This window comes from Camelina sativa, chromosome 20, assembly GCF_030686135.1.
Source record: "Camelina sativa cultivar CO46 ecotype springtype chromosome 20, ASM3068613v1".
In the NCBI taxonomy this organism is placed as follows: Eukaryota; Viridiplantae; Streptophyta; class Magnoliopsida; order Brassicales; family Brassicaceae; genus Camelina; species Camelina sativa.
This window is the reverse complement of record NC_141899.1, coordinates 9,269,210-9,287,349: the sequence shown is the minus strand read 5'-3', so window position 1 is coordinate 9,287,349 and position 18,140 is coordinate 9,269,210. Positions and strand designations below refer to the sequence as shown.

General features: G+C 34.7%; 1 protein-coding gene, 1 long non-coding RNA gene and 1 pseudogene across 3 annotated transcripts; 2 read left to right on the top strand and 1 right to left on the bottom strand.

Annotated features, from left to right (window-relative positions):
* Positions 1 to 3,637: 3,637 nt before the first annotated feature.
* On the top strand, positions 3,638 to 5,290 carry LOC104770251 (putative aspartic proteinase GIP2; annotated as a pseudogene).
* A 3,367-nt stretch (positions 5,291 to 8,657) lies between these two features.
* On the top strand, positions 8,658 to 13,500 carry LOC147918646 (uncharacterized). The gene is made up of 9 exons (XM_087503623.1): positions 8,658 to 8,749; positions 9,149 to 9,623; positions 9,726 to 10,301; positions 10,359 to 10,676; positions 11,381 to 11,486; positions 11,666 to 12,051; positions 12,313 to 12,693; positions 12,764 to 12,877; positions 12,976 to 13,500. The coding sequence occupies exons 1-9, from the start codon at positions 8,658 to 8,660 to the stop codon at positions 13,498 to 13,500; spliced, it is 2,973 nt and encodes a 990-aa protein (XP_087359749.1).
* Positions 13,501 to 16,004: 2,504 nt separating this feature from the next.
* LOC104770250 (uncharacterized) lies at positions 16,005 to 17,438 on the bottom strand. 2 transcript variants are annotated; one of them, XR_764504.3, is made up of 3 exons: positions 17,107 to 17,438; positions 16,380 to 16,492; positions 16,005 to 16,283 (listed from the first exon to the last, which is right to left on the bottom strand). It is a non-coding gene; the product is annotated as an uncharacterized LOC104770250 (long non-coding RNA). The 2 variants fall into 2 exon arrangements; XR_764505.3 differs by lacking the exon at positions 17,107 to 17,438 and adding an exon at positions 16,993 to 17,104.
* Positions 17,439 to 18,140: the final 702 nt, after the last annotated feature.

Sequence of the window (18,140 nt, the reverse complement as noted above, 5' to 3'; positions counted from 1 at the left end):
GTCTCTCCTTATTGGTTGATTTTCATTTAATGTTTTCTAATTTTTTTGATTGTTTTATTTGCTTTTTAATTGCTTTAAACAATATTTAAGACCCAATAAACACAAAACATTTAACTCACACATTAAAATAAAATTATAACTGAAAATAAAATAAATTATGCATTAATCATATTCTACCACTCAATTTTATTCAAACACAATAAATTACTATTGTAACTTCATAATTCTAAATGTAACTTCCATCATTTCTTATCATATAAATAAGCATTCTCTCAATCTCTCATTCTCTCATATTGACATTCTTTTCTTATCTCATTTTCACGTTCTTTCATTCTCTTCTACAATACCTCAAATCATTTTTCGTTTTTTTTTTATTTCTTATTTTTGTTGTGTGGGTTGTAAAAAACAAATAAAATATCATTGTAAATTTTTAATGCTAAATTTTAATTTTAGAGACTACAGGATATATATTTTACATTGTTCTTATTTTAAAAGATTCATCTCCATTATCTAATTTGGATTATTATCTTATAAGTAATCATTCTCTCCTGCTCTCCCACCAATATCAAATGTTGTTATATCTCATATGTGTTGTAAGAGTTTGATTATATATTTTAATTTAGAAAGTATTATAAATATATATATATATATATATATATTTTTTTTTACATTGTTCTATTTTTTATAGATTCATCTCCATTACCATCTTATAGTAATCATTCTCTCCTCCTCTCCCACCAATATCAAATGTTGTTATATCTCATATGTGTTGTAACTTGTAAGAGTTTGATTCTATATTTTAATTTAGAAAGTATTATATATATTTAACATTGTTTTCAATTTTTATTTTATTTATATAAAAATAAAATATTTCTTTTATATTTCTTGCCTTTCTAATCTATTCATATTTATTTTTTAAATTTGCATTGTTAAATTTAAATTCACATATGTTGGTTTTAACAAAACAAATCAACTTTATTTGAGAATTAGATGTTCCTATTCATTTTTAAACGATCAATGTGTAACATAATATATATATATATAAGCATTTTGTCTTGCAATCACAAGTTCTAATTTCATTGCTTAACTCCATGGTTAAATTATAATATATGTTGTCCTATTTGTAGAAACAATAACATACTTATTTAATATATTTAAAAGAGCAGATAATTAATCGAAATAAACATTTCTCCAAATTTTATAATTCAATCAATGTGAGTGTACTTCTTACTTTGAAAAACCTTTACATTGAAGTTCATAAAATCATATAAGAAAACTAAAATACTATGTCACTTCAAATTTGGAAGGAAACACTTGGTATTCCTTTAAAAAAAAAGTCAAGACATATATGAAAATTTAATAATATTAGACTCACTTTAAAGGCATAAAAGGTCATTTAACTCAAAAATAACTTTTATCCAATAATTCCATACATTCCTCCCACAAATAAAATATATATATATATATGTTTAATATTATGTTTAAATATTACAGAATTTTTTAGTTAGCTAAATTATAGTCACATATATACAATATATATACATAAGAATCTATATTACTTATTAACACCATAATTTGATCCATTATTTGCTTAACTCAAAATTGGTTTCAAAACCAACTACAGAAAAACAGAAACGATCTTATTGATATTAGACCAAAACATGGGCATACAAACATAATCACTTACACGGAAGATAATTACTTTTAAAAAATAACTTATTATTGCAACATCAACGTATGAAGGGTTTACATAAGCAGTTAATTAGAAATCTAAAATACAATAAATGTATTGGGAACAATATCAGTCAATGAGGGCATCTCCAACAAGCCCTTATCCCCTCAAATTTTGAAGTTTTTGACAATCCAACAAGTCTTCAAATCTTCAAATTTGAGGTTTCACTATTCAGAACCTCAAAAGTACTTTTTATTTTCAGTTTAGTCCCTATATTTATGTCTTTTATAATTTATTGTATAAAATTTAATTAAGAAACTTAAGCACACTAAAATAAATTTTATAAACAAAAAAAAATATGTAATATTAAAAACCAAGTTTACAAAATAAAATATAATATTATAACAAAGTTACAAAACATATACATTAAACAAGATTCTCACAAAATAAAAATACATTAAACAAACTTAACACAAATTAAAGCAAAATACACATAAATTACTTGAACACACATATATTACAAGTTGTACCAAAATACTAGTAATTAGGTAAATCGGATCCTGAACCTCCCAAATCACGTTACTGGAAGAAAGAAGACTTGCATGATATAATGACAGCATGCATTATAATGCATAACATGATAATTGAAGATGAACGTGATATCAACGCACTGATGAGAGATGAAAGATCAGCACCAGAAGTAATGGTTGAAATGACAGTAAATGAAAATACTCGATTTCAACAATTTTTAGCTCATAATATATAAATAAAAAATAAAGAGGCTCATTTATCACTTCAAAATGCTTTGATGGATCACATCTGGGAGCATTACGGAAATAATGCTTGATTAATTTGCTATTTCATATGTAACTTTGTAAAATATATGTTTCTGTGTGTTTTATTATTATATATGTAATTTATATTATCATGTAACTTTTATTATGTAATATTGTGTGTTGTATAATAAAATAAATAATATTTTTGGATTGTATAATAAATAAAATGTATGTTATATATTTATTTATGAGTTTTTATCATTATTAGTGAATTTTGTAAATATTAAGGACTATATTGCAAATTAATTAGTTTTTAAGGATTTTTTTGAGGATTGATTGTTGGAGCAAACAACCTTCAAATCTTCATTTTGAGGATTTGCTCCCTTCAGAATGAGGAGAACTAATGGAGATGCCCTGATAAGACTGGATCCTTTAAAGCAAGAAATAACATCCTCATAATTCATAAAAAATAAACGCCACAATTGTACACATCTAAACGAAATGGTATAAACATATAGTGTATTAATACAAGTGACCGCGAAACTCATATATGCCTAATTAAAACGAAATAATACAAAAAAAGAAAACGAAAAAGACTAAAAAACAAGAAAGTGTCAACTATACCACAACCCATGCATTGCGCGGGAAAACACCTAATATAATAGATAGGAGAGTTAGTTTGGGCTTGGATTTGATAATAAAAGAAAATTGTAATCAAACAAAACAGTTCTAGGAAATATTTCCCCCATACACGCATCGAGTAAAAATTGACGCCCAAGTGTGATTTTTCAATATATTATTAATTATGGTTAATTTGGAGAACGTTATATTTGGTAAAAAATCTCTTAATAATTGTAGTGTACACTATATCTTTCCTGTTTTATAAAAAATAGACATTTTATAAGAATATTTTTTTATAAAAATATATAGTTGCAAACTTACATTCCTAGTTTTATTCCTGTTAATTAGAATTAATTCTCCCACTAATATATAGTTTATGTACTTGAAATTTTTATATTAAAATGAGACCACGTGGGAAGATGCTTCTCTGAGTACCAAAAACTTGCCGGAAATGATAAAATTTTAATTGCAAAAAGAAACGAAGAAGTCATTCTATAAAATTTTAGTAATTCACATCACAGGCACATCCCCCAAGGCCCCAAGTTACAAATCTCAAAAAAAAAATATAATGGCTCCTCGTGTAACCTTCCTTCTTCTCTCGCTTGTTCTTCTCTACCTCACAAACGCATCACACTCGTTCGAAAAGTTTCAATCATTTCTACACACTATTAGAAAAGACAATATTGCCACAAACAGGGCCGTGCCTATGGGTTAGGAAAAAGGCATTTGCCTCAGGTCCCCAAAGGTTTTTTTGTGTGTTTTTTAACTCTCAATTATGGAAAATATGGTGTATCATCATGGTTTTGAAACTCTTTTTATTTCCTAAACAACCCATATATGACTCCACTGATTATATTTATTTATAAAAATATACAAAAAGGAAAACAAAACTTTAAATTGTGAAAGACAGAGTAAGGTCGTAAAACCAAATTAGAAAAATTAAGAAAAGTTGATGAAAGAGTTTATTGAAAAAGAAAGAAGAACGATTATGTTTCAGGGTTTTTAGATTTTTTTTTTTTTTTTTTTTAAAATTTCTGTAGTTTTGAATTTTTGATATTTATTTTATTTTAATTTTGAATTTTAATATTTATTTATTTTCATAAAATATATTAAAATAACTTTTAATGTTAAACTCGCTTTAAGCCCTGATAAACTTGGGCATGGCACTGGCCACAAATATCTACTCCATCCCTCTGTCAATCGGCTCGATTGGCCAGGAAGTCGTCCTTGACCTCAACGGAGTAGGCCGTCATTGCAAAACTGCGCCACAGTCGCCAAATCCTCCTCCTTCCACCCCATCAGGTGCGGCTCCACGAGATGCACCTACGCAAACCCGAACTTCTCCTGTCCCAAGAACACCACCACTAAGACGAAGACCCCATGTCGCTCCTCCGACAATTCCCGGCTCTTCCGAGATACCGTTCCGTTATATTACTCATATAATGGAGTACACATTATGGACAGTGAAAAGAGCTCCGCGCTGACTTTAACCTGCACTGATGGTGCTCCTGTCAAAGAAACCATCGGTCTCGCGAACACCCACTTGTCCATTCCCTCGCAGCTCATTTCTATGTACCAGCTTGCTCCGAAAATGGCTCTTTGTTTGCCTTCCAACAAGAAATCACACTCTTATCCTGGTGGCCTGTGGATCGGCAAAGGGGAATATTACTATCTGCCTTACATGAAAGATGTTTCTACGATCTTTGCCTCCACACCATTGATCGGTAATGCCAAGCCCAGTGAGTACTTAATCGATGTGAAGTCCATCCAAGTCGGTGGAAAGAACGTTTCAATACTCCATGGAGCCACAAAGATCTGCACTTTGGCTCCTTACACCGTATTGCAAACTTCCATCTACAAGGCTTTTCTCACAGCCTTCTCCGGAAACGCCAAGATGGCTAAAGCTCCAGCCGTGAAGCCTTTTGGAGCGTGCTTCCGCTCCAATGGAAGACGTGGAGCGCCCGTTATCGACCTGGTGCTGAGCGGAGGGGCTAAGTGGAGGATCTATGTGACTAATTCCCTGGTGAAGGTGAATAAAAACGTGTATTGTTTAGGGTTTGTGGACGGAGGTGTGAATCCTAAGAACTCAATAGTGATCGGAGGATATCAGATGGAGGATAATTTGGTGGAGTTCGATCTCAAAGCTTCCAAATTTTCTTTCTCTTCGTCTCTTTTGGTTCACAACACTTCTTGTTCGGTGGAAAGGTTATCACCTTTCTAATGCACGTAATCGATTATGGATGGTATGAAGCCATGCCATTTTCTTTGCAATAAATGTCGACATAATAAATTAAGGGGGGTGTATTCAACTTGACATTTTAAGTAATTTGTGTGAAATTTACAAATTCTATGTTATTCAATCATGGATTTTAAAAAGTCTATTAAAATTCACTGTTATTGAACTGATGATTTAAAAATCTACTTTAAAATCCACTATTATTCAAAACAGTTTTGTGGATTAGGATTTTAATAATTTTTAGGATTCTGGAGGATTTTGGAGGATTTGTTTAGTTAAAAATACAGAAATCCAAATCTCATGGTTTTAGGTGGGATTTGAAAGAATTTTACAGAAAATCATATGAACTTCCCGAAAATCTATCAAAATTCTAAATTTTCTAAATCCCATCAAATTCTCGGTTTGAATACACCCCCTAAAGTCTATGAGAACTATCAGTGTCTTTTTAAATTGGTTGAACTTTGATGGGAAGGTATACAAAATCTTGCATTCCAACACTATGGTCTGATTAAATGGACCTTATGAGATCCAAATTGTTCTGACTAAACAAAGAAACATGCAATATCCTGGAGACTTTTTTTTTTTTTTAGTAGAATAATTTAAAATACATATTTGCAATTAAATACTTATTTGTTTTGGGGTATAATTTATCAACCGAAGAGATAGACCTTCCTCTACTTGATAGTGTACTTTTTTTTTTGTCATCTGAAATTTTATTAATAAACTAGTTTTGGTACCAAGGGTGAGATACAAAGCCGGCGGACAATACAATGTCCCCAGAGTCTAAGCCGGCGGAAAACGAGATTTCCCCGGAGTCTAAACAATATCAGTTATAAATATCTTTAGTCAAAGAAAAAAATATTTTTAAATTCTTATTGTACAATATCAGTTATAAATATCAGTTATAAATATCAGTGTACAATATCAGTTATAAAAACTAGAAAGTGCTCTATGCTTTGGAGTAGTTTCTTTAATCATGAATAAATACTAAACTTTTGACCCAAAAAAAAAGAATAAATATTATTCTTTCTGTCCTAAAAGATTGATGTTTATAAGCTTTTAAGAATTTAAAAATATTTTTTTTCTTTGACTAAAGATATATTATTTAATTTTAAACCAATAACAATTCAAAATTTTAAATATTTTCAATGATTACTTTTTAAAGTTTACAACACATCAATTTTTGTGGGACAAAAAAATATCACAAAACATCAATCTTTATAAGACAGAAGAAGAAGTAAATCGCAAGAGTTTCTGACAATATGCAAACGAATTGTTATTCTAATATAAAGTTGTAACTTGAAAGCATGGCACAATAAGTGCTACCGACGAGACACTTCTGCAGTGATTACAGTCTGTCTACAAGCGGTTAGTATTCGTTTCTCACTATATATAGTAGTTTATCACTCTTAAGAGGGGTTATTGGTTCTATGATTTTAATGGATTTAGAAATCCAACCAAAAATCATGTGTTATTCAATCATTGATTTTAAAATATTTATCAAAATTATGTGTTATTGGTTCTATGATTTACAAATACTTGTTCAAATCCCATGTTATTCATTTAATGATTTGTTTTTGGATTTCAAAATCTACATTATGTTTTAAATGGATTTGTATGGATTTGAAAGTGTAAAATAGAAGGATCCAAATCCAAAGATAAAACATGTTATTTCAAAATCCATATCTTTTGATTTCTAGAATTTACAATTCCATATGGAATTAGAAATCATCTATCCAATAACAGCCCCTTAGATAAATAATTTGATGAATGGTCATGACTTGTAGTATGGTGGTTTATGATATTATTGTTGTCATTATGTTTCTATCCTTTAGTGAAATCCGCATAATGTATATTGTTAATTGTTGTTTTGTTTTGTGGTTAGATTCATTCGATAAAAAATTAAAAACAAATATACATTCATTTGATAAAGATAAATCTAGCTTTTATTAGTATATATCTCTGCAATTGTCGTGAGTTCTCAAAATACGAGTACTCTCCACAAATGATTTGTAATCAATATAAAAGGCGTGAAAACTGAATAGGTAAAAAACCAAGTTCGCTTTCTCGTCTTCGCAAAATATTTATTGTAACCACAAAAGATGATTCTTATCAGTTTTTTAATATTTAAATTCCCAATATACATGAGGATCGGTCCTCGTAAAGCAAGGCCATCGAGATGAATATGCGTATTTTATACTACGGCATAGTTAACCAAAAAAAAAAAAAAACGATATTTGACCACAGAAGAAAAGTAGAAGAGATATAATTTTGGAAATAGATTTGTAGTGCTTAAAAAACAGAAAAACACGTGCTCTCCAGAGATCTCCTCAAGCTTAAATTTGCAGCATCTGGTCTAGATATCAGGAAGATATCATCGTCTACCTAAACACATGCTGTTCTGTATTTTTATTAGTAGTGTCACACTAGTAGTGTGTCGACAGAAAATCTCATATGAGTTCCTCCTACGTATTCTTTTAGATATCTTTCTATATAAAATTGACTGACTGGACATCTGGTAATAATGTAAACACATGTGGATCTTCTTTATTTCTCCATGAAATCAATCATACGAAGCCAAACAGAAAATCCTATATCCAAAAAAGCCTTTTGATCGAACATATCTAAAATATTCACAATCAAACATCCATACTCAAATCCTCTTTTGGAAATGCTAAGCTGCCTAAAAAGTAATAGAACTTTATCCCTGCTAACCCATTTTGTATTATAAATTACAATCTTCTTATTCCTCTCCATGACCCATTTGTATCATCTAACAAGGGACATCTCTTATCACCTCCACCTATATGGGCTTGTCTTACATCTGCAAAGTCCATTAACTTTGACTCAATAGTTTTCTTCGAGCCGATTCAAGACTTGTTTTGTTACGCCACCCACCACCAGTCTGTTGCAACTGGTCTAAAATGAGAACAAGAAGTGTTATATCTAAGAAGAGAAGACGTAAAACTAAGCTTCGATGATTGACGATCTATCTCCACCAAATTATCTTCCATCTGATACCCTCCAATCACCATCTCTTCTCTATCTCCTCCTCTTCCTCTCACAGACGCCAAACACATCACTCCTTTCTTCACAACTACCATGGAGCTCCAGCCGTATATTCTCCATCTCCCGCCGCCACTCCCTACCGTCAGATCAATCACCGGAACATCTTCCATGTTAATATTGATCAAGGAGGACATGAGACCAATGCTATAAGGCAGAGTGTCCGTACGACTGTCCGTACGAACGTCCGTACAGGTCACTACTAATGGGCTATGGTCCATGTAAGAGAATAGAAACAGAGGCCCTTATGATATCAAGACATTGGAGAAAGAGAAGGATCTAGATCATGGGAGTTGCAGAGAGTCTTAGGAAGAATTCACATGTTATCTTGGTTGGCGAGACCAACGAGTCAAACAAGGATCGCAGGTCACTCTCATCGTATGTGCTCTGCAGACAAGACCACTTTATGTCCCTTTCCTTCTTAATGTCTCTGTAATGGCTATATGCTGTAGTTGTGCCTATATATGGCGTGTAACATACATTCAAATTAATCTAATCTTAAGTCTTCTATTCTTTATGTTCATTCTCTTTTACTCTCTGTTACAATTCTATTTCCGCAATTCTAACATGGTATCAGAGCTAGGTTGTTGATCCTTAACAACCCAACTCTTCTACTCTATTCATTCTTCTTCTCTTGTTCGATACTATTCCTCTTATTCTCTGTTTGTTTCACACTGAAATCTCTCTGTTTTTACTCATACTGGAAATTTGTCCAACGGTCCATACCATTTGAATATGGAGAACTCAAAACCGTTTGTGTTACCAACGATTCTTAAGGAAGGAAACTACCTCCTGTGGTCAAGAACCACCAAAACAGCACTATGTGGACGCGGACTCTGGAGCCATATTGAGGGAACCAGAGCTCCAAAGAAAGCCACCAAAGAAGATGGTAAAGAAATCATCAAAGAAGACGAGGAGGCAGCTAAACTCAAAGAAGAAGCTAAATGGTTTCAAGAAGATTAGACTGTCCTCTCTATTACTCCAAAACTCCCTTGAGGCTCCTATTCTCGAAGCTTACTCATATTGTGAGACTGCTAGTGAGTTATGGGAGACACTCAAGAATGTTTTTGGCAACATCTCCAATCTCACTCGAGTATTTGAAGTCAAGAAAGCTATCAATGATCTAACTCAAGAAGATATGGAGTTCAACAAACATTTTGGAAAGTTTAGGTCTCTGTGGGCAGAATTTGAAATGCTCAGACCAAACACCATGGATCATGTGGTTCTTAACGAGAGAAGGGAACAGGACAAGGTCTTTGCTCTTCTCCTTACTCTGAATCCAATGTTTAACGACCTCATTAAGCATATCCTTAGGTTGGATAAACTACCAAGCCTTGACGGTGTCTGCTCCTAGATTCAGAAGGAACAGGGGTCACTGGGTCTCTTTAGTGGGAAAGGAGAGCTCTCTATGGCAAACAAAGGAGCCTACCGACCTGATGAGAAAAGATCAAAGGGAGGATGTGAGCATTGCAAGCGAAAGAATCATACCAAGGATAAGTGTTGGTTCTTGCATCCTCACCTAAGACCAAGCATCACGAACAAGGAGCCAAGAGCTAACATAACACAAGTTAAGGCTGAGCAGAGTGTATCAGGCACATTAAAGAATGGAGAGGAAATGGCATCTGGAGACTATGTGAAGAAATCAGATCTGGAAGCCCTCTTCAAATCTCTAGCCGCTATGGAACACTCTGGTAAAACCTTTTTAACTCATAGCTCAAGTAGGTCTCTAGTTGTTGATTCAGGTGAATCGCACCATATGATTAGTAACTCGAGCTTACTTGATGATATAAAACCGGCTAGAGGCAATGTTATAATAGCAAATGGAGATAGTATTCCAGTTCAAGGAATTGGTAACTTAAAGCTTTTTGATAAAGAATCAAAAGCGTTTTATATGCCTAAGTTTACATCTAATCTTCTCTCTGTTAAAAGGGCAACAAATGATCTAAATTGTTATGCTATATTTGGGCCTAATGATGTTCACTTTCAGGATATTGAGACTGGAAACTTACTTGGAGGAGGTGGTACCAAAGATGACCTTTACATCCTTGATGATATCTCACCAAGTCTCTCAAAATCTTTCTTCACTAGTTGTTTAGGTGTTTCTTTTAGTGCTATGTGGCATGCTAGATTAGGTCATCCTCATTCTCGTGCACTTGAATTGATGATACCTAATGTATCATTTGATCACTCTAGTTTTGAGGCTTGTATTCTTGGTAAGCATTGTAAGACTGTTTTTCCTAAATCCACTACTATCTATGACAAGTGCTTTGATCTAGTTCATTCAGATGTTTGGACATCACCATGCGTATCTAGGGACAACAACAAGTTTTTTGTGACTTTCATTGATGAAAAATCCAAATATACTTGGATCACCTTACTCCCTGCAAAATGATCACTCTAGTTGTGAGGCTTGTATTCTTGGTAAGCGTTGTAAGACTGTATTTCCTAAATCCACTACTATCTATGACAAGTGCTTTGATCTAGTTCATTCGGATGTTTGGACATCACCATGCGTATCTAGGGACAACAACAAGTATTTTGTGACTTTCATTGATGAAAAATCCAAATATATTTGGATCACCTTACTCCCTGCAAAAGATCGTGTGATTGATGCATTTATAAACTTTCAAAATTATATATCTAACCAATTTAATACTAAGATCAAAGTGGTTAGAACAGATAATGGGGGTGAATACAAGTACTCGATTCAAAGAACACCTATCTAAACACGGCATCATGCACCAAACGAGTTGTCCATACACTCCTCAACAAAATGGAGTTGCAGAGAGGAAGAATAGACATCTAATGGAGGTTGAACGCTCAATGATGTTTCACGCCAAGGTTCCTAAACGATATTGGGGAGATGCAGTGATGACGGCATGCTATCTAATCAATAGGATTCCAACAAATTTCTAGATGATGTATCACCATTTAAGGTAATGAACAAAGCAAAACCATCCATTGATCATTTAAAAGTATTTGGTTGTGTTTGCTTTATATTGGTACCAGGAAAACTTTGAAACAAGCCGGATGCTAAGAGCACCAAGTGTATGTTTCTCGGCTACTCAACAACACAGAAGGGATACAAATGCTTTGATACTACCAACAACCGTATGTTTGTGTCAAGGGATGTCAAGTTCATTGAAAACCAAGGTTACTTTGATAAGGGGGACTGGAATGACTTGAAAAACTTGGCAACACCAACTGATCAATCTGCTAGCCTCAAGTTTCTTCTTGATCACATCGGTTCTTCACCAAAAACTGAGTCATCGCCATTGACACAATGAGATACAGCTCCTACAAATCTGGAAGAACACTCCTCTGATCACACATATGACAATCAAGAACTAAGAGAGGATCCACCAGCTCCAACTACAACAACGGTTAGTGAGTCCGAGGGGGAGACAACGACTCTACCTGCAGAAGCAGAGGAGGTTGAACCAACTCACCAACCATTGAGACGTAGTGTTCGTACGAGATCGCATCCGTCTACATGGAGAGATCAACAGTTTTACTATAACAGTCAGGCCGTAGCCCATCCGATTCAAGCTGTTTGCACTTTCGCTCACCTACTTGTAGAACATCAAGCATTCTTAGGGAAAATTGATGAACATGACATTCCAAGAAGCTATGAAGAGGCGAAGGAAAGCGAAGAGTGGCTTAATGCTATTGATGATGAAGTATGAGCTATGGAACGTAATCATATGTGGGATGAAGCAGACCTCCCACCGGGGAAGAAAGTTGTGAGTTCAAAATGGGTATTCACTATCAAATATCTAAGTAATGGAGACATAGAGCGATACAAAGCTCGATTGGTGGCTCGCGGCTTCACACAAACCTATGGAGAAGATTAAAAAGACACATTTGCTCCGGTTGCTAAGCTTCACATGGTAAGAGTTGTGCTTTCATTAGCTACTAACTTATCTTGAGAGTTATGGCAGATGGATGTGAAAAATGCATTCTTACAAGGAGAACTTAAAGAGGAAGTTTATATGACTCCATCACCTGGTCTTGAAGATTCAATCACACCTGGGAAAGTGTTGCGATTAAGAAAAGCTATATATGGCCTTAAACAATCACCAAGAGCTTGGTACCATAAATTAAGCTCCACACTCATAAGTCATGGCTTCAAGAGATCACATGCTGATAATACTCTGTTCACTCTTCAAAGTGCAAAAAGTATAGTGGTTGTCCTCATTTATGTTGATGACTTAATCATATCTGGGGATAACATTGAAGGTATTCAAGAAGTTAAAACTTTTCTCAATTCAGTTTTTGATATAAAAGATCTAGGGGAGCTTAAGTACTTCCTTGGGATTGAGGTATGTCGCTCTCCGAAGGGACTGTTTATATCTCAGAGGAAGTACACACTTGACTTGTTGAGTGAGACAGAAAAAATTAGGAGCAAAACCCGTGGAAACACCACTCTCGGATGGATATCAGGTCGAACGAAAGGGGGAGAGAACAGAGCCTCTATATGAGAATCCCTCTCGCTATAGAAGACTGGTAGGTAAGCTCATATATCTAACGCTTACTCGGCCTGATAGTGAATCAGGCAAGTCAATACATGAAAGCTCCAACCAATTATCATTGGAGCATAGTAGAAAGGATACTTCACTATCTCAAAGGAAGCCCTGGCCAAGGTATCTGGATGGGGAAGAACTGAAACACTGACCTTGTGGGATATTGTGACGCTGATTGGGGTGGTGATCGAACGGATAGAAGATCAACAACGGGTTACTGCACATTCATTGGAGGAAATCTTGTTACTTGGAAGACAAAGAAACAAAAGGTTATATCAATGTCAAGTGCAGAGTCCGAATACAGAGCTCACCTGGCTTAAGGCGCTTCTCAAAGAACTAGGCATTGAATCATCTACACCTATTCCAATGCATTGCGACAATCAAGCAGCAATTCACATTGCAACCAATTCAGTGTTTCATGAAAGAACCAAACACATCGAACTAGATTGTCACAAAGTCAGAGAGAAGATCGAAGAAGGAGTAACTCTTCCCTACTACACTCCAAGTGAAGATCAGCTAGCTGATATTTTTACTAATGCTGCAAGTTACAAGGTTTGCTCACACATTTATGGCAAACTCGGACTTGTGGACCTTACTCGTCCTTGATCTAAAATCCTCTCTCTGTAAAGATCACAATCTTTTTCCCTTGATATAGTTTTGTCCTACAAGGTTTTCTATATCAAAGTTTTTAATGAGGTGATGTTTTACGGAGCTCCAAGTTTAGCCATTATCATCGGCTAAACTTGAGGGGAAGTATTGATCAAGGAGGACATGAGACCAATGCTGTAACTGTAAGGTCGAGTGTCCGTACGATTGTCCGTAAGAACGTCCATACAGGTCACTACTAATGGGCTATGGTCCATGTAAAAGAATAGAAACAGAGGCCCTTAAGATATCAAGACATTGGAGAAAGAGAAGGATCTAGATCATGGGAGTTGCAGAGAGTCTTAGGAAGAAGTCACATGTTATCTTGGTTGACGAGACCAACAAGTCAAACAAGGATCACAGGTCACTCTCATCGTATGTTCTCTGCAGACAAGACCACTTTATGTCCCTTTCCTTCTTAATGTCTCTGTAACGCTATATGTTGTAGTTGTGCCTATACATGGCGTGTAACATACATTCGAATTAATCTAATCTTAGTATTCTATTCCTTATGTTCATTCTCTTTTACTCTCTCTTACAATTCTATTTTCACAATTCTAATGGTTAATCTAACAGCTCGTCTATCTTCCTTGTCCACATTTGTAATTTGTCTAAGTCGTGTTGTAACCCGTCTTTGTGTCTCGGCACCAATAAAATAAAAGAGAACTTTGACCCTTCCATTGACCGAACTAAACACAATTTGAACTAAACTTCGACCCTCCATTGTGACCGATTAGAACATCAACAACTCCTATTTACACTACACCACTTTCAAGTTTCAACAAATATGTAGCACCCACTTTTACAAAAAAAAAATTCAACTCTTCTCTCCCTTTTTCGTTTTTATCCCCACCAATCTATTGATCTCTCTCTCTCTCTTTTTTCACCCGAGATTTTCTTCTGATTAATTGATTGTTTTTGTTTTTTTTGTTTCGTAACGTATGAATTTTTTCCCTAAATTATGAATTTAAATTTAATAACGAGAGAAAGAAGAAGAGTGATGAAATGATGAGGCGTGGTGTATAGTGTGAGGTATGGAGGAAAAAGTGGGGCCCACAACCATGAAAATCCGACCGTACATCAGAAAGATTCCCATATTAGATACGTGGGTCCTACAAACTTTACTCGAACCGACGATCTGCACCGTTGGATTCAGTTTCCGTCATTTTTTGCCATATCGAGTCTCTTTGTTCACGCGTCTCACTGGATTATATATTAAAAAGTACGATTCGGCTCGACCCGGCTCGGCTCCCGACGGTCGTTCGGATTTTCCGGTAAATTTGTATACTAGTTAGTAGTATACTAGTTTACTACTAGTATCTCTTTTTCTTGTTTTGTAGTACTATTATTGGTTGTAGTAGCCTTTAGAGAGCTTCGCTTTTTGACCGTTCGTTCACTCGTAGAAATTGGAAGATCTTCTTTTTTTCTTTTATATCCGATGTGTTTGTCAGAAGACGTAACAAGCAAATCAAGAATCTGTTGATTTATCGACTTAAGATTGTAGTTTTGTACTTATAATTACGGCTTCCCTGCTCTTAACCTTTTGTATGTACAGATTAATGTTCTAGACTTGTTAATCTGGTTTATTCCATATTATTTTAATACCGAATAAACAACTTTTTAGTTATAACTTACAAGTAGTATAATATTGATATCAAGATACCTTGATAAATTGATCAATATATCAACTTTTCAATATAAATATGTAAAAGTGTTTGAGTTTTAACCGAAATGAATGTGATCGGCCGACTTAAATTGTGAAATTCATTTTTTTTTTTTACAATATGAATAAATAGAAATTACGAAAAGAACAAAAATTGAAGTAAGGTCGGACTCTGAGGTGATGTGTTTGGGGGTCATAATTCTACGAAAAGTGAAGGATCCAGCCATGTTGCTACTTGTCGTTTTTCCCTTTACATTATAAGCTATGGAGGACTATTTATACAAGAAATCATTTGACTTGAATCCAAAGATCGGATTTAGATGGTTGAATTACGTCTTGTTAGTCGTATGTTTTAAATGGATATAAGATATTAAGATGTAACTTTCATAGTTCTGACATGATCAAACGGTTCTTGCATTCTGTCATATGTGTTTGTCAAAAAACAGTATCTAAAATGACCAAAACTTATTTTCTCTTCTAATAAGCATTATCATTAATGAAGTGGGTTACTTCGGTTATTGATGGTTAAAGTCGATTTACTAAGGGCATGTTTATAGGGATATCAGTTTAGGGTGTTCTTAGAGTATAAATATTGTAAAAATAATGTAAGATCATTTGTTAAGAACTTTTGTTGAGAAGTTAGTTATTGGGAGAACATGTGTAAGATCTTAAGATTTAATAATATAATATTCTTATAGAAATTTAAGAATGTTTAATAAATACAAAGATTAATGTGATCATAAATAATTTAAGATTGTTTTTTTGTTTAGGGAAGCAAATGTTAGTCTTCTTGAGAGAAATGTTTGTTTTTTATCTTGTGAAACCTTGTGCTCCTTCTCATATATATTGAGTGATCAAAGGCAAATAGTAAACATCACGGGTTCACAAAATTCAATACCATATTGATACAATGAAAGTCTAAATGAATCTGCTGCTTACAAGAAAACGAAAAGCATACTGTGAGAGATGAGAGTTCAGAAAGAAAGAAGAAGAAAACACTGAACACTGAAAACACTGCTCCCTTTCTTTGCTAGTAGAAGCCAGTCTCAACTCTTCTGTAGAATTAGTGAAAATACACGATCTGTTCATAAAGATTCCAATGTTTTAGATTTAATTAGGCCATTCAAACTCAATATCACCGACAAGCTAGTGTGTGGAGCTTTGCTTCCTCTTTTACCTGTATTGATTACCCACATCAGGACCTTGTCCAAACACTTGTCTAGAATCATGACTAGACCAGAATACATCTAAAAGCTGACGATAACCAATGATCCTTGGATCGTATTCAACCTGAAGACAGTTACAGAGCAAGAGCAACACAAATCTAGAGAATCAGTAACTTAAAAACCAGCTCACAAGGATTATTTTCAAACAGAGCAGATGAACATAGACAATTTAGGTTAACCTCAATCACATATACGCTGAGATTACACATTACCAAAGCTCAGCAAAACAAGCTTAAATCATATCGAACAAAAAAAGAGAGGCAACAGATCAATTTAGTTTAACTTCAATCACACTTACAATATAACGAAAACTCAACAAAACAAGCTCAATCAGCTACAGAATCTACCAATCAGGCTATTAAGATAGAACATTGCGGATCTTAAGCATCTACCAATCGTCGTCTGCACAAATTTCTAAATCCAATCGAATACTATTAAGTAGAGCAAATCAAATCGAACAACATAGGCACTACATCAGCAGCTCAACCCACAGATTCAGTATAGGCAATGGGGATAACGAAGTAAACATTAGATCAATCCTCAAATGGAGAAAAAGAAACCAACCTGTACGGACTCGGCGTGATCACCCAAGTTTCGAAACCCTAAATCAAACTTTCCCCAAATTCGAAACCCTAAAACCAAATGAAACAGAGAAGACAACGAGACAGAGGAGATTACCTAGCCGATGAGACAGAGGAGACAGAGAAGACGACGAGATCTTGAGCTTCACGACACAGAGGAGATCTCTAGACTTCACGAGACAGAGGAGACGACGATAATCGGTGGATCCGGAGTAGACGACGAGACGAGGAGACGAGGAGACGAGGAGACGACGAGGAGACGGTCGCCCCGGTGTTTCAATCGCCGGACAGAGGAGAAGACGATGAGGAAAAAAAAATCTCTCGTGATTTCGCCTGTTCGATTTTTCAGAGAGAAAAAGAAAAATAAAAAAAAATGTCGAATGAAATGAAAAAAAATAAAAAGTTTCTTTCGTTTACCAGCTGACACGTCAGCAGAAGAACACATGAAGAACAGATCTTAATTAAGATCATTTCATCTGATCTTGTGGGCACTATTCACTAAATTTTAATTTTTTAAGGCCCAAGATCACATGGGGTGATCCCCTATAAACATGGCCTAATGTATAGCTACGAAACAGAGAGTTTATTCTCTCCGAAACAGAGGCTCGATAGTTGTACATTCTTAGGGATACTCATATATCTTGGGTTTTAGTTATAGCTTACTCTATATATGTAATCGATTCGTATCAGATTGAAGAGATAGAACTTTCAGCAATATCTGTTTCTCTTCATGGTATCAGAGCCTGATACTATTTTTCTTTCGATAAAATTTTAAGATTTCTTGATCTTTGTTTGCTATAATGGCAACAAATCCGAATCCGACTACTGCTTCTCCGGCAACGGCGACTGCAACTGTGGAGGTGAGAAGAACCATCTCACCTTATGACCTGACCTCGGCTGATAATCCAGGAGCGGTGATTTCTCATCCTCTACTGAAGGGTACTAATTACGATGAGTGGGCATGTGGAATGAAGACGGCGTTAACGTCTCGCAAGAAATTCGGTTTCTTGGATGGATCCATTGCTCGACCTGAAGAAAGCTCCTCTGATTTGGAAGATTGGTGGACCATTCAAGCACTTCTTGTGTCTTGGATCAAGATGACAATTGATCCGATGCTGCGTTCGACAATCT